The sequence below is a fragment of the Vulpes vulpes genome, chromosome 1, assembly GCF_048418805.1.
Source record: "Vulpes vulpes isolate BD-2025 chromosome 1, VulVul3, whole genome shotgun sequence".
NCBI lineage: Eukaryota > Metazoa > Chordata > Mammalia > Carnivora > Canidae > Vulpes > Vulpes vulpes.
The window spans coordinates 174,188,102-174,202,809 of record NC_132780.1 but is presented as its reverse complement, the minus strand read 5'-3'; the positions used below and the strand labels follow the sequence as shown (position 1 = coordinate 174,202,809).

Below are 14,708 nucleotides of genomic sequence, written 5' to 3'. Positions count from 1 at the left end.
TGGGACTCAGCCCAGTTCATGGGAACTTCAATGTTTGTTGAATGAGTAAGTGAACAAGTACTGAACAGACAGCATTTCACATTTTCCATATCTAATGGAAAAATGTACAGACTCCCTATGTGCAAAATACACATATCAATATTACATTGAAAATTACTTGTTTGCTGAATTGGGTTCCATGCAGGTTTAACTAGATCTCTGAGGGGCTAGACGGCTCCAGCTAATGTGTGGGCTATATACAGAATCAATTATTCAGGGGAAAACAAGTGTCAAGAGAATTTTCAAACTCTAGTCATGTGGTTGAAGAAAACAGACATGGAAGGAGCTCCCCCAGTATTTGGAAGTGAGTGAAGTGCAGAAAGCTGCTGACTCAATGTGTGATTTACTTGTTTTTTTTTTTTTTTTCCAGTTTTTAGTTAAGAAAAACTCAGATGCCAGAACAAGGACAAGATAAGTTAAGAAACCGCCTTTGCCTCCTCCGTCTGGTGCTTGAGGCCAGTGTCACTCAGCCTGCCTCTCGTGTGGTGGAACTCACTCGGGAAGAGAGGAAGTAGAAAGGCCACAACCACAGCCACAGGATTGGGTGGGGGCCACTGACATCACTGAGGCTTGGGGATCCACCACCACCCAGACAGGCAAAACTTCTGCGGTCTGAGTCTACTTTTCTTTGCTACGAACTTTCCTTGCCTTAAAAAAAAAATACCATCACCATCAATATACCTCTTTCAAGCTTCACAAACTAGTATTGCTAATTTGTCTCCCTCAAACATGGATTTATTAGGAAGATAAAGTAATTCTGAGAGTTTCTTTGATGTGAGAGACTTTGAAAGCATCCGAATACAAAGTGACTTCTCTTGGCTCAGGGTTAGTTTTCTGGGGAAAAGAGGAAACGTGCCCACTATGCATTTGGGCATATATGGCACATATGTGGGCTTGATGGTGTGTCTTCCGCAGACCAGATCTTTGGTTCTTGAATTCCCAGAGTCAGGTGTTAGAATTTTAGTCATTTTTGCTTTGCTCTGCTTATCCCCTTCCTTCACAGGTCTTGCCCACTCTCTGTGTGGTCAAGAGAGGCTCAACTGGGCGCTGCCTTCTATCCCCCAAATAGCAGGTTTCTCCCCAGCAGGTCTGAGTCACTGTCCTCAGCACTTAGCATGGGGCCTGACACATGTAGTGCCACAATCTCCAGCTCCGCTGCGCACCCTGGAGGCTGAAGGGAGGCTGAAAGTTCCAATCCTCTAATCATGGCTTGGACTTTCTGACTGCCAGTCCGAAGCTATCTGGTGGCCCCCATCATCCACCTCATTAGCATAGTAGTGCCTAGTGAATACTCATGGATTGAATGAATAAATAGGCCTTAGGGACAACAGGCTTGAAACTGGGCTCACCATCCTACCATTCCTTAGACCATCATTTTCTATTACAAACAGAGTAACACTCCATTCAAATTCTGAGAACCTCTTTATCTGTAAACAGTGGCCAAATGAGGGTTCCTGGGAGAAGACCCAAGGCATGTCTCTACAAGGAACCAGCTGTTGTGAGTGTAACGGTGAGGGAGACTTAGGAGAGCTGTCAGGCAGACTCAGATGTATGTGTAAAATTAAGTTCTGGGACCAACCAAGTTATACTGGTAGATTGGAAGTTCCAATCTTCTAATCATGGCTGGGATTTTCTGACTCCCAGTCCGAAGCTATCTGGTGGCCCCCAGCCATCACTCATCTCATTAGCATACAAAAGACGCTCATCACTCGGAGATTCCAAAGGTTTTGGGAGCTGTGTGCCAGGAACTGGGAACAAAGATGAAGTATCTTTTTTTTTTTTTTTTAAATACCACAGTCACCCTCTACAGAAACTTCCAATGGCCCCCTGTGACAACAGAGGAGAGCCCAAACTTTTCAGGGTGGCCTGTAAACCCAACACAACTTCATCATCTGTGATCTCTGCTGCTTCAGCTCTGGTCCAGGCTGGTCCAGAATCCTGCAGATTCTTGCCTCTGCAGCTTTGCCCCATCTGCTTGCCCCTTCATTGAATTAAAACATTTCACTAAACTGAAATCCAATCAAAACATTCCTTAGAGTGGTTTGTTTAGAAATATGTGGAACCTCAGAGAGGAGCTGATTCAAACCTCTTATTTTATAGATGAGAAACTGGGACCTAGAGAGGTGAAGGGCATAGCCCCAGATTATAAATTTATCATCTCTCAAAAGGCAGAGAGCCATCACTGATCTCTGAATTTCTGGTGATGAGTACTGGGGATGATAAACTTCAAGTTAATAAACTCTTATGTAGACTTTCAAACACACAAATCACAAGGCAAAGAGATTAATTTGATTATGCTAAATGAAGGATTTCTATTCAACGAAAAACACAATGGATTAATAGACATAACATAATCAGAAAATATTTGCAATGTCCAAAATTGATTACAGATCAATACCTAGAACTCCTGAAAATCACGAAAAATAGAGTAAACCTATTTATTTATTTATTATTTATTTTAGGGAGTGAGGGCACATGTACACGGGTGAGTGGAGGGAGAGGCAAAGGGGAAGCCGACTCTCCATTGAGCAGGGAGCCTATGTGGGGCTCCATCACCCAACCGGGAAATCATGACCTGAGCCAAAAGCAAGAGTCCAACATTTAACCGACTGATCCACCCAGGTGTCCCCCTGTTCATTTATTTATTTAGAGTGAGCACCTGCTCCACACTTGAGTGGGGGAGGGGCAGAGAGAGAGGTAGAGAGAGAATCTCCAGCAGGCTCCCTACTGAGTGCAGAGCCCAGGACTGAACAAGGACTGGGAGGTGGGGCCGTCCATCCCAGGACCCTGAGATCATGACCTGAGTTGAAACCAAGAGTCAGATACTCAACCGATTGTGCCACCCAGGTGCCCCTAACCCTAATTTTTAAAAAAGAGCAAAGGATGTGAACATGCAATGAGGGAAGAAGGAACTTAGAAAGTAAATATGCCAAAGTCACTAGTTATTAGAGAAATACAAGATCAAATAATGAGATAACATTTCATACCTACTGGAAAGCTGGATAATGCTGCAAGAAGATATGGGTAAGGATTTGGGGTTTCACCTCTGTGTGGGTGTGGAGGTTGGGGAGAATACAGCACTCCAGTCACTCAGGGAAGAAATCTGGCAGTTTAGTCAAAGTAAGGATACACAACCTGGGACCAGTAATCCTGCCCTTGGCTACGGATCCTGAAGAAATCCTCACAGGCAGGAATTGCAGGAAGCTATGTGTATTTGTGTCCCAAAACATTACCAGGGGAGCAGGTGGTAAAATCTATGGTGGTCTCTGTGTACCATGACACAGAGTAACACACAGAGTGACATGGACAAATGTTAAAACAACCAGTTTAAAAAGCAGAATCAGACTTATAAATGAAGAAGAAACTAATGGTTGCCAGAAGCAAGGGCTGTGGAGCTGGGCAAAATGGGTGAAGGGGAGTGGGAGATGCAGGCTTCCAGTTATGGACGGAAGAAGTCACGGGAATAAAAGGCACAGCACGGGGAGTATAGTCAAGGCCGCTGTCATAGTGTTGTATGGCTGTGTGGTGACAGACGGTAGCTACACTTGTGGTGAGTACAGCCTAACAGATACACTTGTCCAATCACTATGTCATAATCTGAAACTAATGTAATACTGTGTATCAACTATACTCAAATAAATAAAAAAACCCACAACCAGTTTAGGACAATAGAAACAGAATGAGCTGAGCAACAGGACGGGTTATAGAAATTAAAAACCCAAAAACCCTGATAAAAGTTCTGCAGGTACACACAGAAACAAACATGAACATCAGAGTGGTTGCTTGTGCGATTTGATTAGAGGTCCCCTGGGTAAGTTAAGGCAGGGTCGTGGTCCCCACGGTGCCTGCTGGCTCAGGCACCAAGGAGCAGTTTGCTAAGGCTAACGGGGCAGTCTTTTGGACAGAGAGTGGGCTCGGGACAAGGGCCTGAGAAGCAGGGCCAGGGATCCCTGGGTGGCGCAGCGGTTTGGCGCCTGCCTTTGGCCCAGGGCACGATCCTGGAGATCCGGGATCGAATCCCACGTCGGGCTCCCGGTGCATGGAGCCTGCTTCTCCTTCTGCCTATGTCTCTGCCTCTCTCTCTCTCTCTCTGTGTGTGTGTGTGTGTGTGTGTGTGACTATCATGAATAAAAAAAAAAAAAAAAAAAAGAAGCAGGGCCAGCTACAAAGGAGGCCGCCCTTCTCCACGGAAGCGTTCTCTGTCACAGCATACCTTGAGGCTGAGACTTCCTCCTCTGGAGAGGAATCTCTTGGACTGTGTGCTTTAGGGGGGTTTTCACGGGTCCACTCTATGAGGAAACCCTAAGAACAGTTTACACAATGGGGATTAGAAAAGATGTTAGGGGGGCAGAGGAGGGGGAGAGTAGCCAGGCAGTCAGAATCAGATAAGCTGACACCGTACAACTCAAACCTTTCCTTCCTCACAGACTTCTTCCCCCTCAACCCCCTACCCCTTGGCAGGGCACCCAGATCTAACCTTTACTGAGCACTTCCTATGACCCAACAGGGTGCTAGGGATTTTTACATTTGTTATCTTATGTACTGCTCACAAAAATCCTACACAGAGGGGTGGGGTTATCCTTCTTGTTTCACAGTCTGGAACAGGAGGCTCAGAGAAAGGAGCGCAGCCAGGCTCACACTGTGAGTGCATCTGTGCTGTCTTCCTCATGCCTCAGGGGACATTCATTCTTCCACTGAGGCAGTTACACCAACTAGTGGCTTCTGAAATTCTCCCTCTAGAATTTTCTGCCCAGCAGCTGGGTCTAGGGGGTCTCCAGGCTTGCCCTCGGGCCTCCAGAGGCATCAGAGAGGCTCCAGCAGCTCTCACGGGGACAAGCAGGTCTAGAAAGTATACACCTCCTCAGAGGCTCCTGCTCTAGGGAACTCCTGGCGTTAAGCTAGATTCCAGAACTGGAGACGCCCCTCCACAACTGCTTTCTACCCTAACCAGAATCTCTAGCTTCCTGGGCTTGAAGATGTGCTGAGCCAGTGGGTGGAATAGGCAAACATTTACAGCAGAACAGCAATAAATCCCCTGAGACTAGTATAATATAAGCAAAATGATAATGAAAAGTATCTGTGAAACAGGAGTATGGCAGGACTTTATTGCATGCTAAAGCATAACAAGATTAAAAGTTTTGCAGGTCAGGGCAGCCTGGGTGGCTCAGTGGTTTAGCTCTGCCTTCAGCCCAGGGTGTGGTCCTGCAGACCCGGGATCGAGTCCCCTGTCGGACTCCCTGCACGGAGCCTGCTTCTCCCTCTGCCTGTGTCTCTGCCTCTCTCTGTGTGTCTCTCATGAAGAAATAAATAAATAAATAAATATTTTTTTGCAGGTCAAATCATGTTTGTCAAACCCCAGAAGGGCACAGACGATGAGATACTATCAGGAACATGGCCATTAGACTCTGCCTTTTTACCTCCTGTCAATGTTATATAGTAGCCTATTTTTCCTCAGGCACCCAGTGCAATTATTTTGAGTGAAACTTAAAAGAAAATTATTCCATCCAACAAAAAGCATTCTAAGTAAGTCCCAGGGGTGTTGCGCTGTAACTTGCAGCAAATTGCTCCAGCCTCACCCAGTGTCCTACCATAAACGCTTATGGTGGTTAATATCACGGGCTCAATTGGACTTAAGGAGGAAAATGCTTGTATTAGGGAAAACCAGGAATGCTCCTTTTTTTTTTTTTTCACCAAAAGGAGTCCACATAGCTGTGGAGAAAAGGGTGTCACGAAAAGAAAAGATTAAGAGTTATGATTCATATGTGAAACCAAAACAAACTCACATAATGTTTATTTTACCCCTATGGGAGGAAATGGAGATGTAAGCTAGTAACAATTCAATTTAACAAATATTCATCCTGTCATTATCCCATGCAAAAGCATCAGGCTATGGAGATACCAAAGGTGAGAGACCATACAGGGTTCTTGAGACCCACCATTCTTCTGTGGGGTCCAGACCCAGGCTGGTGAGCCCCACCCCTCCCACCCATGGACTCCGGAGCTTAGGGGGCTGTCTGAATTGCTGTTTTCAGTGTCCCTGATAACCTTACAACCGACAGAGTGGAGAGGAACTCTGCCCATCTCTCATCTCTCTAGAATGAGCTTTCTTGTTGGTGGACAAAAAAACAAACAGCTTTACCTTATCATCTTTTCCTGTCCTCCTTTCTCCTAGGTTTTTAGGGAAAAAATAACCTCTGTGCTGTTTTCATGCCAATTGTATTGTTAGCCCTCTGTGGCCCCGCCTGGACCACAGCTCTCCTTTCCTTCCCAACGGACCCTTGCTCTCTTTTCTTCTTCTTCTAAAGCTCTAAAGATTTCTTGTTCCCTGTTTCTCCACAGAATCCCTTTACTCTAGGATTTTACACTGGGTTAAACTTGGGTGGTGGTTTGATGAAAAAAATAAACCACATATATGCTTTGGTCATATGTATTACTGCATAACCCCTCTCTGCTCATTTTCTAGGGTTTCGACCAGCAAATAAAGTGTTGCCTTTCACAGAGCATTTGGGAGCGTGCACTTCAACGCTTGCACACTTGAGGAGTGCCTCCTCTCTTCAGTCGGACTCTCTTTCTAAATCTGTGCTGCCAAAATGATTTTACCCAAATCCTTTGAAACCCCAGTGTTTTGCATTTTGCTTCTCTCTGGAAGTTTCTTTCTTCCTTCCTTTAAAAAAAAAAAAAAAAAACTTGCAGCGTGGTATCTGGCAATAGAAAGAACTAACATTTACAGAGGCCAAACGACGGCCAGGGAACCCGCCGAGGTGGATCCGTTGTCCCCGTTCTACGGATGCTGGAACTGAGGCACAGCGCGACTACGTAACTTGCACACAGAAGACAGCGGAGCCAGGAATCTGACGGGGCTTGTGAGCTTAATGGGGCTCAAGCTCGACGTCTAAGGGACCTGGAACCCATTCTTTTTTTTTTTAATAATAAATTTATTTTTTATTGGTGTTCAATTTGCCAACATACAGAATAACACCCAGTGCTCATCCCGTCAAGTGCCCCCCCAGTGCCCGTCACCCATTCCCCCCCACCCCCCGCCCTCCTCCCCCTCCACCCCCCTAGTTCGTTTCCCAGAGTCAGGAGTCTTCATGTTCTGTCTCCCTTCCTGACATTTCCCACCCATTTCTTCTCCCTTCCCTTATGTCCTGGGACCCATTCTGACCGGGTTTCTCTCTTTTGGAGCTGGCGACCAGGACACTGTACTCCACCTCTTTGGCCCTAAGTTTTCCTTCCAATAAAATCGAAAAAAAAGCATTCCGGCCCGGTCCCCGACCCCGCACAGCCGCCAGGGCTCCCAGGTGGCTCCCAGGTGCCCCAGCCGACGCGCACGGAGGAGGCCGAGTCCCTCCCCTCTGAACGCCCCGGCTCCCGGCGGGGGACCCCGCATCAGTCCGTTTAGGACGAATCTCCCAAGGCACTTTTTTTTTTTTTTCAAACTGGAGCTCAATTTGCCAACGTACAGCATTACACCCAGTGCTCGTCCCGCCCAGTGCCCCCCGTGCCCGTCACCCAGTCCCCCCACCCCTCGTTCGTTTCCCAGCGTCAGGCGCCTCTCGCGTCTGGTCACCCTCGCTGGCATTTCCACTCCTTTTCTCCAAGGCACTTCTGCGTCTGCACCTCTGGCACGCGGGCCGGAGCCGGCTGCACCCCCGCAGCGCCGCGCGCCCCACCCCGGGCGCCCCCCCCCGCCGCCCCCGCGCGCGGCTTCTGCACGCGGGCGCCTCGGTCCCGGGGCCTCGCCGCCGGGGCGCCCTCTTACCATGGCATCGTAGCGCAGGGCGTTCATGAAGTGCGCCACCTCGGCGCCCCTGTACACGGTGAACCAGATGGTGCCCTGGTACTGGTCGCCGGCGTCGAGCAGCAGCACGTGCGGCTCGGAGCGGCGGACCTGCTGCACCTTGGTGAAGAGCCGCGCCACCCCGCCCACACAGCGGCTGGCGTTGACGCACTTGCTCGCGTCCTCGCTGGTCTGCTCCAGCCGGCTGTGCACGTCGTTGGTGTGCAGCACCGTGAGCTCCCAGGCGCCGGCCGCCCGCCACAGCAGCACGCCCAGCGCCAGGACTCGCAGCGCGGGCGCCGGGGCGGCTCGGGGCCCCATGGCTGCGGCGCGGGGGGAGCGCGCGGGCGGGCGGGCGGGCGCGCGGCGGCGAGTGGCGGCGAGTGGCGGCGGCCGAGGCGGGCGCGGGAGCCGGGGGCCCGGCCGGCGGGGCGGGGCGGGGCGGGGCGGGGCTGCTCCGGGCGGGAGGCCGGCCCCGCCCCCTGCGCCCGCCCCCTGCGCCCGCTCGCCCGCGCGCTCACCCGACGCGACCCTGGCACCCGCGGGGCGGCGAACAGTGCGGCGGCTGTGCCCGGCGGCGGCGCTCTCCCGGGCGCGGGGGACGCGGGAGGTGGCCACCCCGCGCCGTGGCCCGCGCCGCGCCCAGCCGCCGCCCAGGACGAGTTTCTCTCGAGGGGAGGGCACGGCCGGAGGGGCCGGGGCGGGCGCCGGCGCGGGCTCGGCGCTGCGAGGAGCGAAAGGGAGCGGGAGGAGAGGCGCGCGCCGAGGCCCCGAGGCCGGGGAGCCGGGGCCCGAGCGCGCGACGCGGTGGCCGCTGCCTCCACGTCGGAGAACCACCGAGTCCACGCGGTTCAGACGCGGAGCCTCGGAATTTCAGACCTTCCCAACCCGGTCCGCCGTTTGTGGACGCGATGGGAGTAAAATCAGCCGCTAGGCGGACGTCATGATGCCTTCTGTTGCCCCTTTTTTTTAAGGCTTTTTTTTTGTCCCCCACCCCCACCCCCCCACTTTCAAGGTTTAAAGATGTGGTTTGTGTGTGCATGTGTGTATTGAGGGCAAACTTTGGCCAAGAAAGCAATAATAGGAATGCATTCAATAAATCAGCATTATCTAGAATTTAAATTTGCAGAATTTCCCTCTGTTCAACCAACGGATTCCTGAGTGCAAGCGGTTATCTTAGAGCTTTGGGAAGGGAAGCAGAAGGGAATTAGTTTGGAGGTTCAGGGGTGTCCTATGATTTAAGCTTTGCAGAACAGCGTAGTGGTCCTCACACTTACCAAATGCATGAAGTCAGTACTCTTGTTTATTTGTAAGCCTTTTGGGATAATATATACATTATATATATGAAAAAATATATATCTATCTCATAAAAATTACCTATGAGCCTTGTATTTATAACTAAGTCATTACTGATGGAACCAAGGATGATGACAAACTATTGTATGGAAACACACCTCTTAAAAGGAAACCCTCCTAGGGGTTTTCCATTATCTCAAGATAAAAGGGATCCTTCTATGAGGAGCTAAAAACAGCTACCATCCAAAATCAAAAGGAGTCACTAGAAAGTTTTGAACTATCTTCAGAATTAATATTTGCATTGATATTATTTTAAAAATTTATGTATTTATTTAAAGAGAGTGGGAGTGCACACATGAGTCAGGGGATGCAGAGGGAAAGAGAGAATCTCAAGCAGACTCCTAGCTGAGCCTGGTGGAGCCTGGTGGAGCTTGGTGGAGCCGGACATGGGGCTCCATCTCACAACCCTGAGAGCATGCCCTGAGCTGAAATCGAGAGTTGGACCCGTAACTGACTGAGCCACCTATGTTATTTTCCTCTTAAATGTTTGGAATCATTGTCCCAATAGGTAGAGTCAAAAACAGGAATCTAGGCAGCTTCCTGGCCTAAATCACTGGTAATACATGAAGTCATTATCATTAAAACAAGCAGGAGGTAGTCTTCCAATTGCTATGATGAGAGACTGAGATCATAAGTAATGTCATGAGATTGCTCATGATGGTTCCAATATTGGAGGGCATATTGCTGTCTTCATCAGATACTTTTTTTTTGTAAAGATTTTTATTTTTATTTTGGGGGGCACCTGGGTGGCTCAGTGTTTGAGGATCTGCCTTTGGCTCGGGTTGTGATCCCAGATGGAGTCCCATATCGGGCTCCCCATGGGGAGCCTACTTCTTCCTCTGCCTGTATCTCTGCCTCTCTGTGTCTATCATGAATAAATAAAATCTTTTTTAAAAAGATTTTAATTTTTTTTTAAACAAAAATACCCAACATGGGGTAATTCTTTATACTCAACATAGGGCTCAAATTTACAATCCCGAGATGAGGAGTTGCATGCTCCACCCACTGAATCAGTCAGGTACTCTTTCAACTTTTCAGAAAAACCATGAACTTTTTAAGCTTTCTGTGCAATGGACCTTATGCTAGTCTGGTGAAGCCTATGGACACTTCTCAGAGTAATATTTTTAAATGCGTGAAATAAAATTGGATTACAAAGGAAACTATAGTGAAATAGTTATCAAAATGTTTTTTAATTTGTGACATAATAATACATATATTCTTTGTTAACACACTGATTAACAAAAAACATTTAAAATCTTGGCAAGGTAAGCTAAAATTTATTTTTAAAAGACATTAGTGTAGGGACACCTTCGTTGCTCAGTAGTTGAGTGTCTGCCTTTGGCTCAGGGCATGATTCCACAGTCCCGGGATCAAGTCCCATATTGGGCTTCCTGCATGGACCCTGCTTCTCCCTCTGCCTGTGTCTCTGCCTCTCTCTCTCTGTGTATCTCATGAATAAATAAAATGTTTAAAAAGAAAAAAAAAAGACATTGGTGTAAAGGCAGTAGTTACATAGCTTGAACAAAAGAATAAACCATGAGGTGCCCTTTCACAAGGCAATATGCATGTAATATCCAGTTGATTTTGATCTTTTGTTTGGATGGTCACAACTGTTGAAAATCTAGGTTCTCAAAATATATTGTTATGAATGTAATTAATTAAAGCTTTCATAGCTTACTTTACAAGACCAAGATAGGCAGACTTCTTTCAACAAATACCACAATTTTTTAGTTAAACACCAATTGTGGCCAAGTTTTTGTCCAAATGAGTTCATCAATGAGTTCTTCTTTGGCTAGGTCATTATTTTCAACACTGTGCCTTTTTAAAAAGTTTTTATTTAAATTACAGTTAGTTAACATACAGTGTAATATTAGTTTCAGGTGTACAATATACTAATTCAACACTTCCATACAACACTGCTCATCGCAAGTGCACCCTTAATCCTCATTACCTTTGCAATCCATCCCTCCACCCACCTCCTCCAGGTAACTGTCAGTTTTTTCTCTATACTTAAGAGTCTCTTTCTTGGTTTACCCCTCTCCTTTTCTTCTTTTGCTCATTTGTTTTGTTTCTTAAATCCCACATGAGTGAAATCATATGGTATTTGTCTTTCTCTAATTGACTTATTTCACTTAGCATAATACTTTCTAGCTCCATCCATGTCATTGCAAATGGCAAAATGTCATTCTTTTTCATGATTGAGTAATATTCCATTGTGTTATATATACCACCCCTTCTTTATTCACTCATCAGTTGATGGATATTTGAGCTGTTTCCGTAGTTTGGCTATTGTTGATAATGCTGCTATAAGCATCAGGGTGAATGTGTCCCTTTGAATTAGTATTTGTGTATTTTGGGTACATACCTAGTAATGCAATTGCTGTGCATAGCCCAGTTCTACTTTTAACTTTTTGAGGCATCTCCATACTGTTTTCTAGAGTGACTATACCAGTTTGTATTCCCTCCAACAGTGCAAGAGGATTCCCCTTTCTCTACATCCTTGCCAACACCTGTTATTTCTTGTGTTGTTGATTTTAGCCATTCTGTCAGATGTGAGGTGATACCTCAGTGTAGTTTTGATTAGTAGTTCTCTGATGATGAGTGATGTTGAACACCTTTTCATGTGTTTGTTGGCCATCTATATGTCTTCTTTGGAAAAATGTCTGTTCATGTCTCCTGTTCATTTTCTAATTGGATTATTCATTTTTTGGGTGTTGAGTTTTATAATCAACATAGTTTCTTAACCTTTCATTTTTCATTCTTATTATAACCAGCCATAGCTGTTATAATAAGAAAAGAAAAGGAAATGAAAGGTATACAGATTGAGAAGGAGAAATAAAACTCGCTTTGTTCACAGATGACATGATTGTCTATGTAGAAAATCTGAAAGAACTGACAAAAACAGTCTTGGAACTAATAAGCAGTTTTAACAAGGTTACACAATACAAGGTTAATATTCAAAAGTCAATTGCTAAAACAAAAGCAAAACTCAATTGCTTTCCTATATACAAACAATGAACAAGTAGGATTTGAAATTAAAAACAGAATAACATTTACATTAGCACCTCCATAAATGAAATACTCAGGTATAAATTTAACAAAATATATGCAAAATCTGTATGAGGAAAATGACAAAACTCTGATAAAAAAATCAAAGAGCTGGGATCCCTGGGTGGCGCAGCGGTTTGGCGCCTGTCTTTGGCCCAGGGCGCGATCCTGGAGACCCGGGATCGAGTCCCACATCGGGCTCCCGGTGCCTGGAGCCTGCTTCTCCCTCTGCCTGTGTCTCTGCCTCTCTCTCTCTCTGTGTGTGTGTGACTACCATAAATAAATAAAAAATTTAAGAAAAAAATCAAAGAGCTAAATAAATAGAGAGATAGTACATGTTCATAGATGGGAAGACTCAATATTGTTTAGATGTCAGTTTTTCCCAACTTGGCCTATGAAGTCTGTACAGTCCCAATCAAAATCCCAGCAAGTTATTTTGTAGATATTAACAAACTGCTTCTAAAGTTTTTATGGAGAGGCAAAAGACCTAAGGCCACCAACTCAATATTGAAAGAAAAGAGGAAAGTTGGAGGACTGACACTATCTGGCTTTAAGACTTAACTCTAAAGCTATAGTAATCAAGAGAGTGTGGTATTGGTGAAAGAATAGACACATAGACCAAGAGAATAGAATAGAGATCCCAGAAATAGACCCAGAAAAATAGTCAATCACAAAAGAACAAAGGCAATACAATAAGGAAAAGGTTTTGTTTTCAAGAAATGGTGTTGGAGCAACTGGATATTCACATGTGGAAAAGGTCTAGGCATAGACCTTACACTCTTCACAAAAAACAACTCAAAATGAGTCATAGACATAGCTTTAAACCACAAAATTACAGGGGGCACCTGGGTGGCTCAGTAGGTTGACCCTCTGATTCTTGATTTCAGCTCAGGTCATGATCTTGGGGTTGTGGGATTGAGCCCCAGGTCAGTCTCTACACTTAGCCAGAGTCTGTTTGAAATTCTCTCCCTCTTTGTCTGCCCTTCTGCCCTTCTCATGCTTTCTTGCACATGTGTGTACTCTCTCTCTCTCAAATAAATAAATATTAAAAAAACACAAAATTACAAAACTCCTGAGAAATAACATAAGAAAAATAACTAGATGACTTTGGATATGGTGATGCCATATGAGATGCAACACTAAAGGCATGATTCATGAAAGAAAGAATTGATAAGCTTGGCTTCATTAAAATTAAAAACTTCTGTTCTGTGAAACATTCTCAAGAGAACAAATATACATGCCACAGACTGAGAGAAAATATTTGCAAAAGACCTCTGTTAGGGATCCCTGGGTGGCGCAGCGGTTTGGCGCCTGCCTTTGGCCTGGGGTGCGGTCCTGGAGACCCGGGATCAAGTCCCGTGTCGGGCTCCTGGTGCATGGAGCCTGCTTCTCCCTCTGTCTGTGTCTCTGCCTCTCTCTCTCTCTCTCTCTCTCTCTCTCTGTGTGACTATCATAAATAAATAAAAAAATTTAAAAAAAAGACCTCTGTTAAAGGGCTATTATCCAAAGAGCTCTTAAAAACTGACCGATAAGAAAACCTAATTTAAAAATAGGCAATTGATCTGAACAGATACCTCACTAAAGAATATATACAGATAGTAAATAAGTATGTGAAAAGATGTCCACATCATATGTCATTATGGAAATGAAAATTAAAACAGCAATGGGATACCACCACACACCTATTAGGATGGCTAAAACCCAGAAACCTGCCAATAGCAAATGTTGACTGGGGTATGTAGCAACAGGAACTCTCATTCATTGCTAGTAGGATTACAAACTGGTATAGTCATTTTAGAAAATAGCTGGGTCATTTATTTCAAGAATAAATATACTCTTACCATATGATTCAGCAATCTCATTACTTGGTAATTTCCCAAATGAGTCAAAACCCCATGTCCACACCTAAACCTGCACATGGATGTTATAGCAGCTTTATTCAGAGCTGAAAGACTGTAGAAGCAACCAAAATGTCCTTCCGTAGGTGAATGGATACATAAACTATTGTACATTCATACAATGGAATATTATTCAGCCCCCCCCCCCCGAAGAAATCAGTTATGAAACCATGAAAATTCATGGAGGAAACTTTAATACATATTACTAAGTAAAAGGAACTAATTTGAAAAGACTATCTACTAAATGATTCTAACTTTATGACATTCTGGAAAAGGCAAAACTGTTTAGACAGTAAAAGGATCAGTGGTTGCCATGGTTTGGGGGGGAGGGAGTAATAAATAGAGCACAAGGAATTTTTATGGCAGTCAATCTATTCTGAGATACTACAATGGCAGTACATGTCATATGTTTGTCAAAATCCATTGAACATATTATACCAGCAATGAACCCTAATGTAGGGTATGGGCTTTGGATGATAATGAAGTGTTAATGTAGGTTCCTTGATTATAAGTAGTGTAACATTTATAAAGAAGTAGTGTAACAGTCTGGTATGGGATGTTGATAATGGGGGACATTGTACATGTGT

The 14,708-nt window shown here is 45.4% G+C and overlaps 1 protein-coding gene across 1 annotated transcript in view; it reads right to left on the bottom strand.

Annotated features, from left to right (window-relative positions):
• Positions 1-8,217, bottom strand: part of NT5E (5'-nucleotidase ecto) — a 40,597-nt gene extending 32,380 nt beyond the window's left edge. Inside the window, exon 1 of the mRNA XM_072736803.1 lies at positions 7,802-8,217. Coding sequence (XP_072592904.1) covers positions 7,802-8,140 — 339 coding nt within the window. The 5' untranslated portion in view covers positions 8,141-8,217. The remainder of the gene's footprint in view (positions 1-7,801) is intronic.
• Positions 8,218-14,708: the final 6,491 nt, after the last annotated feature.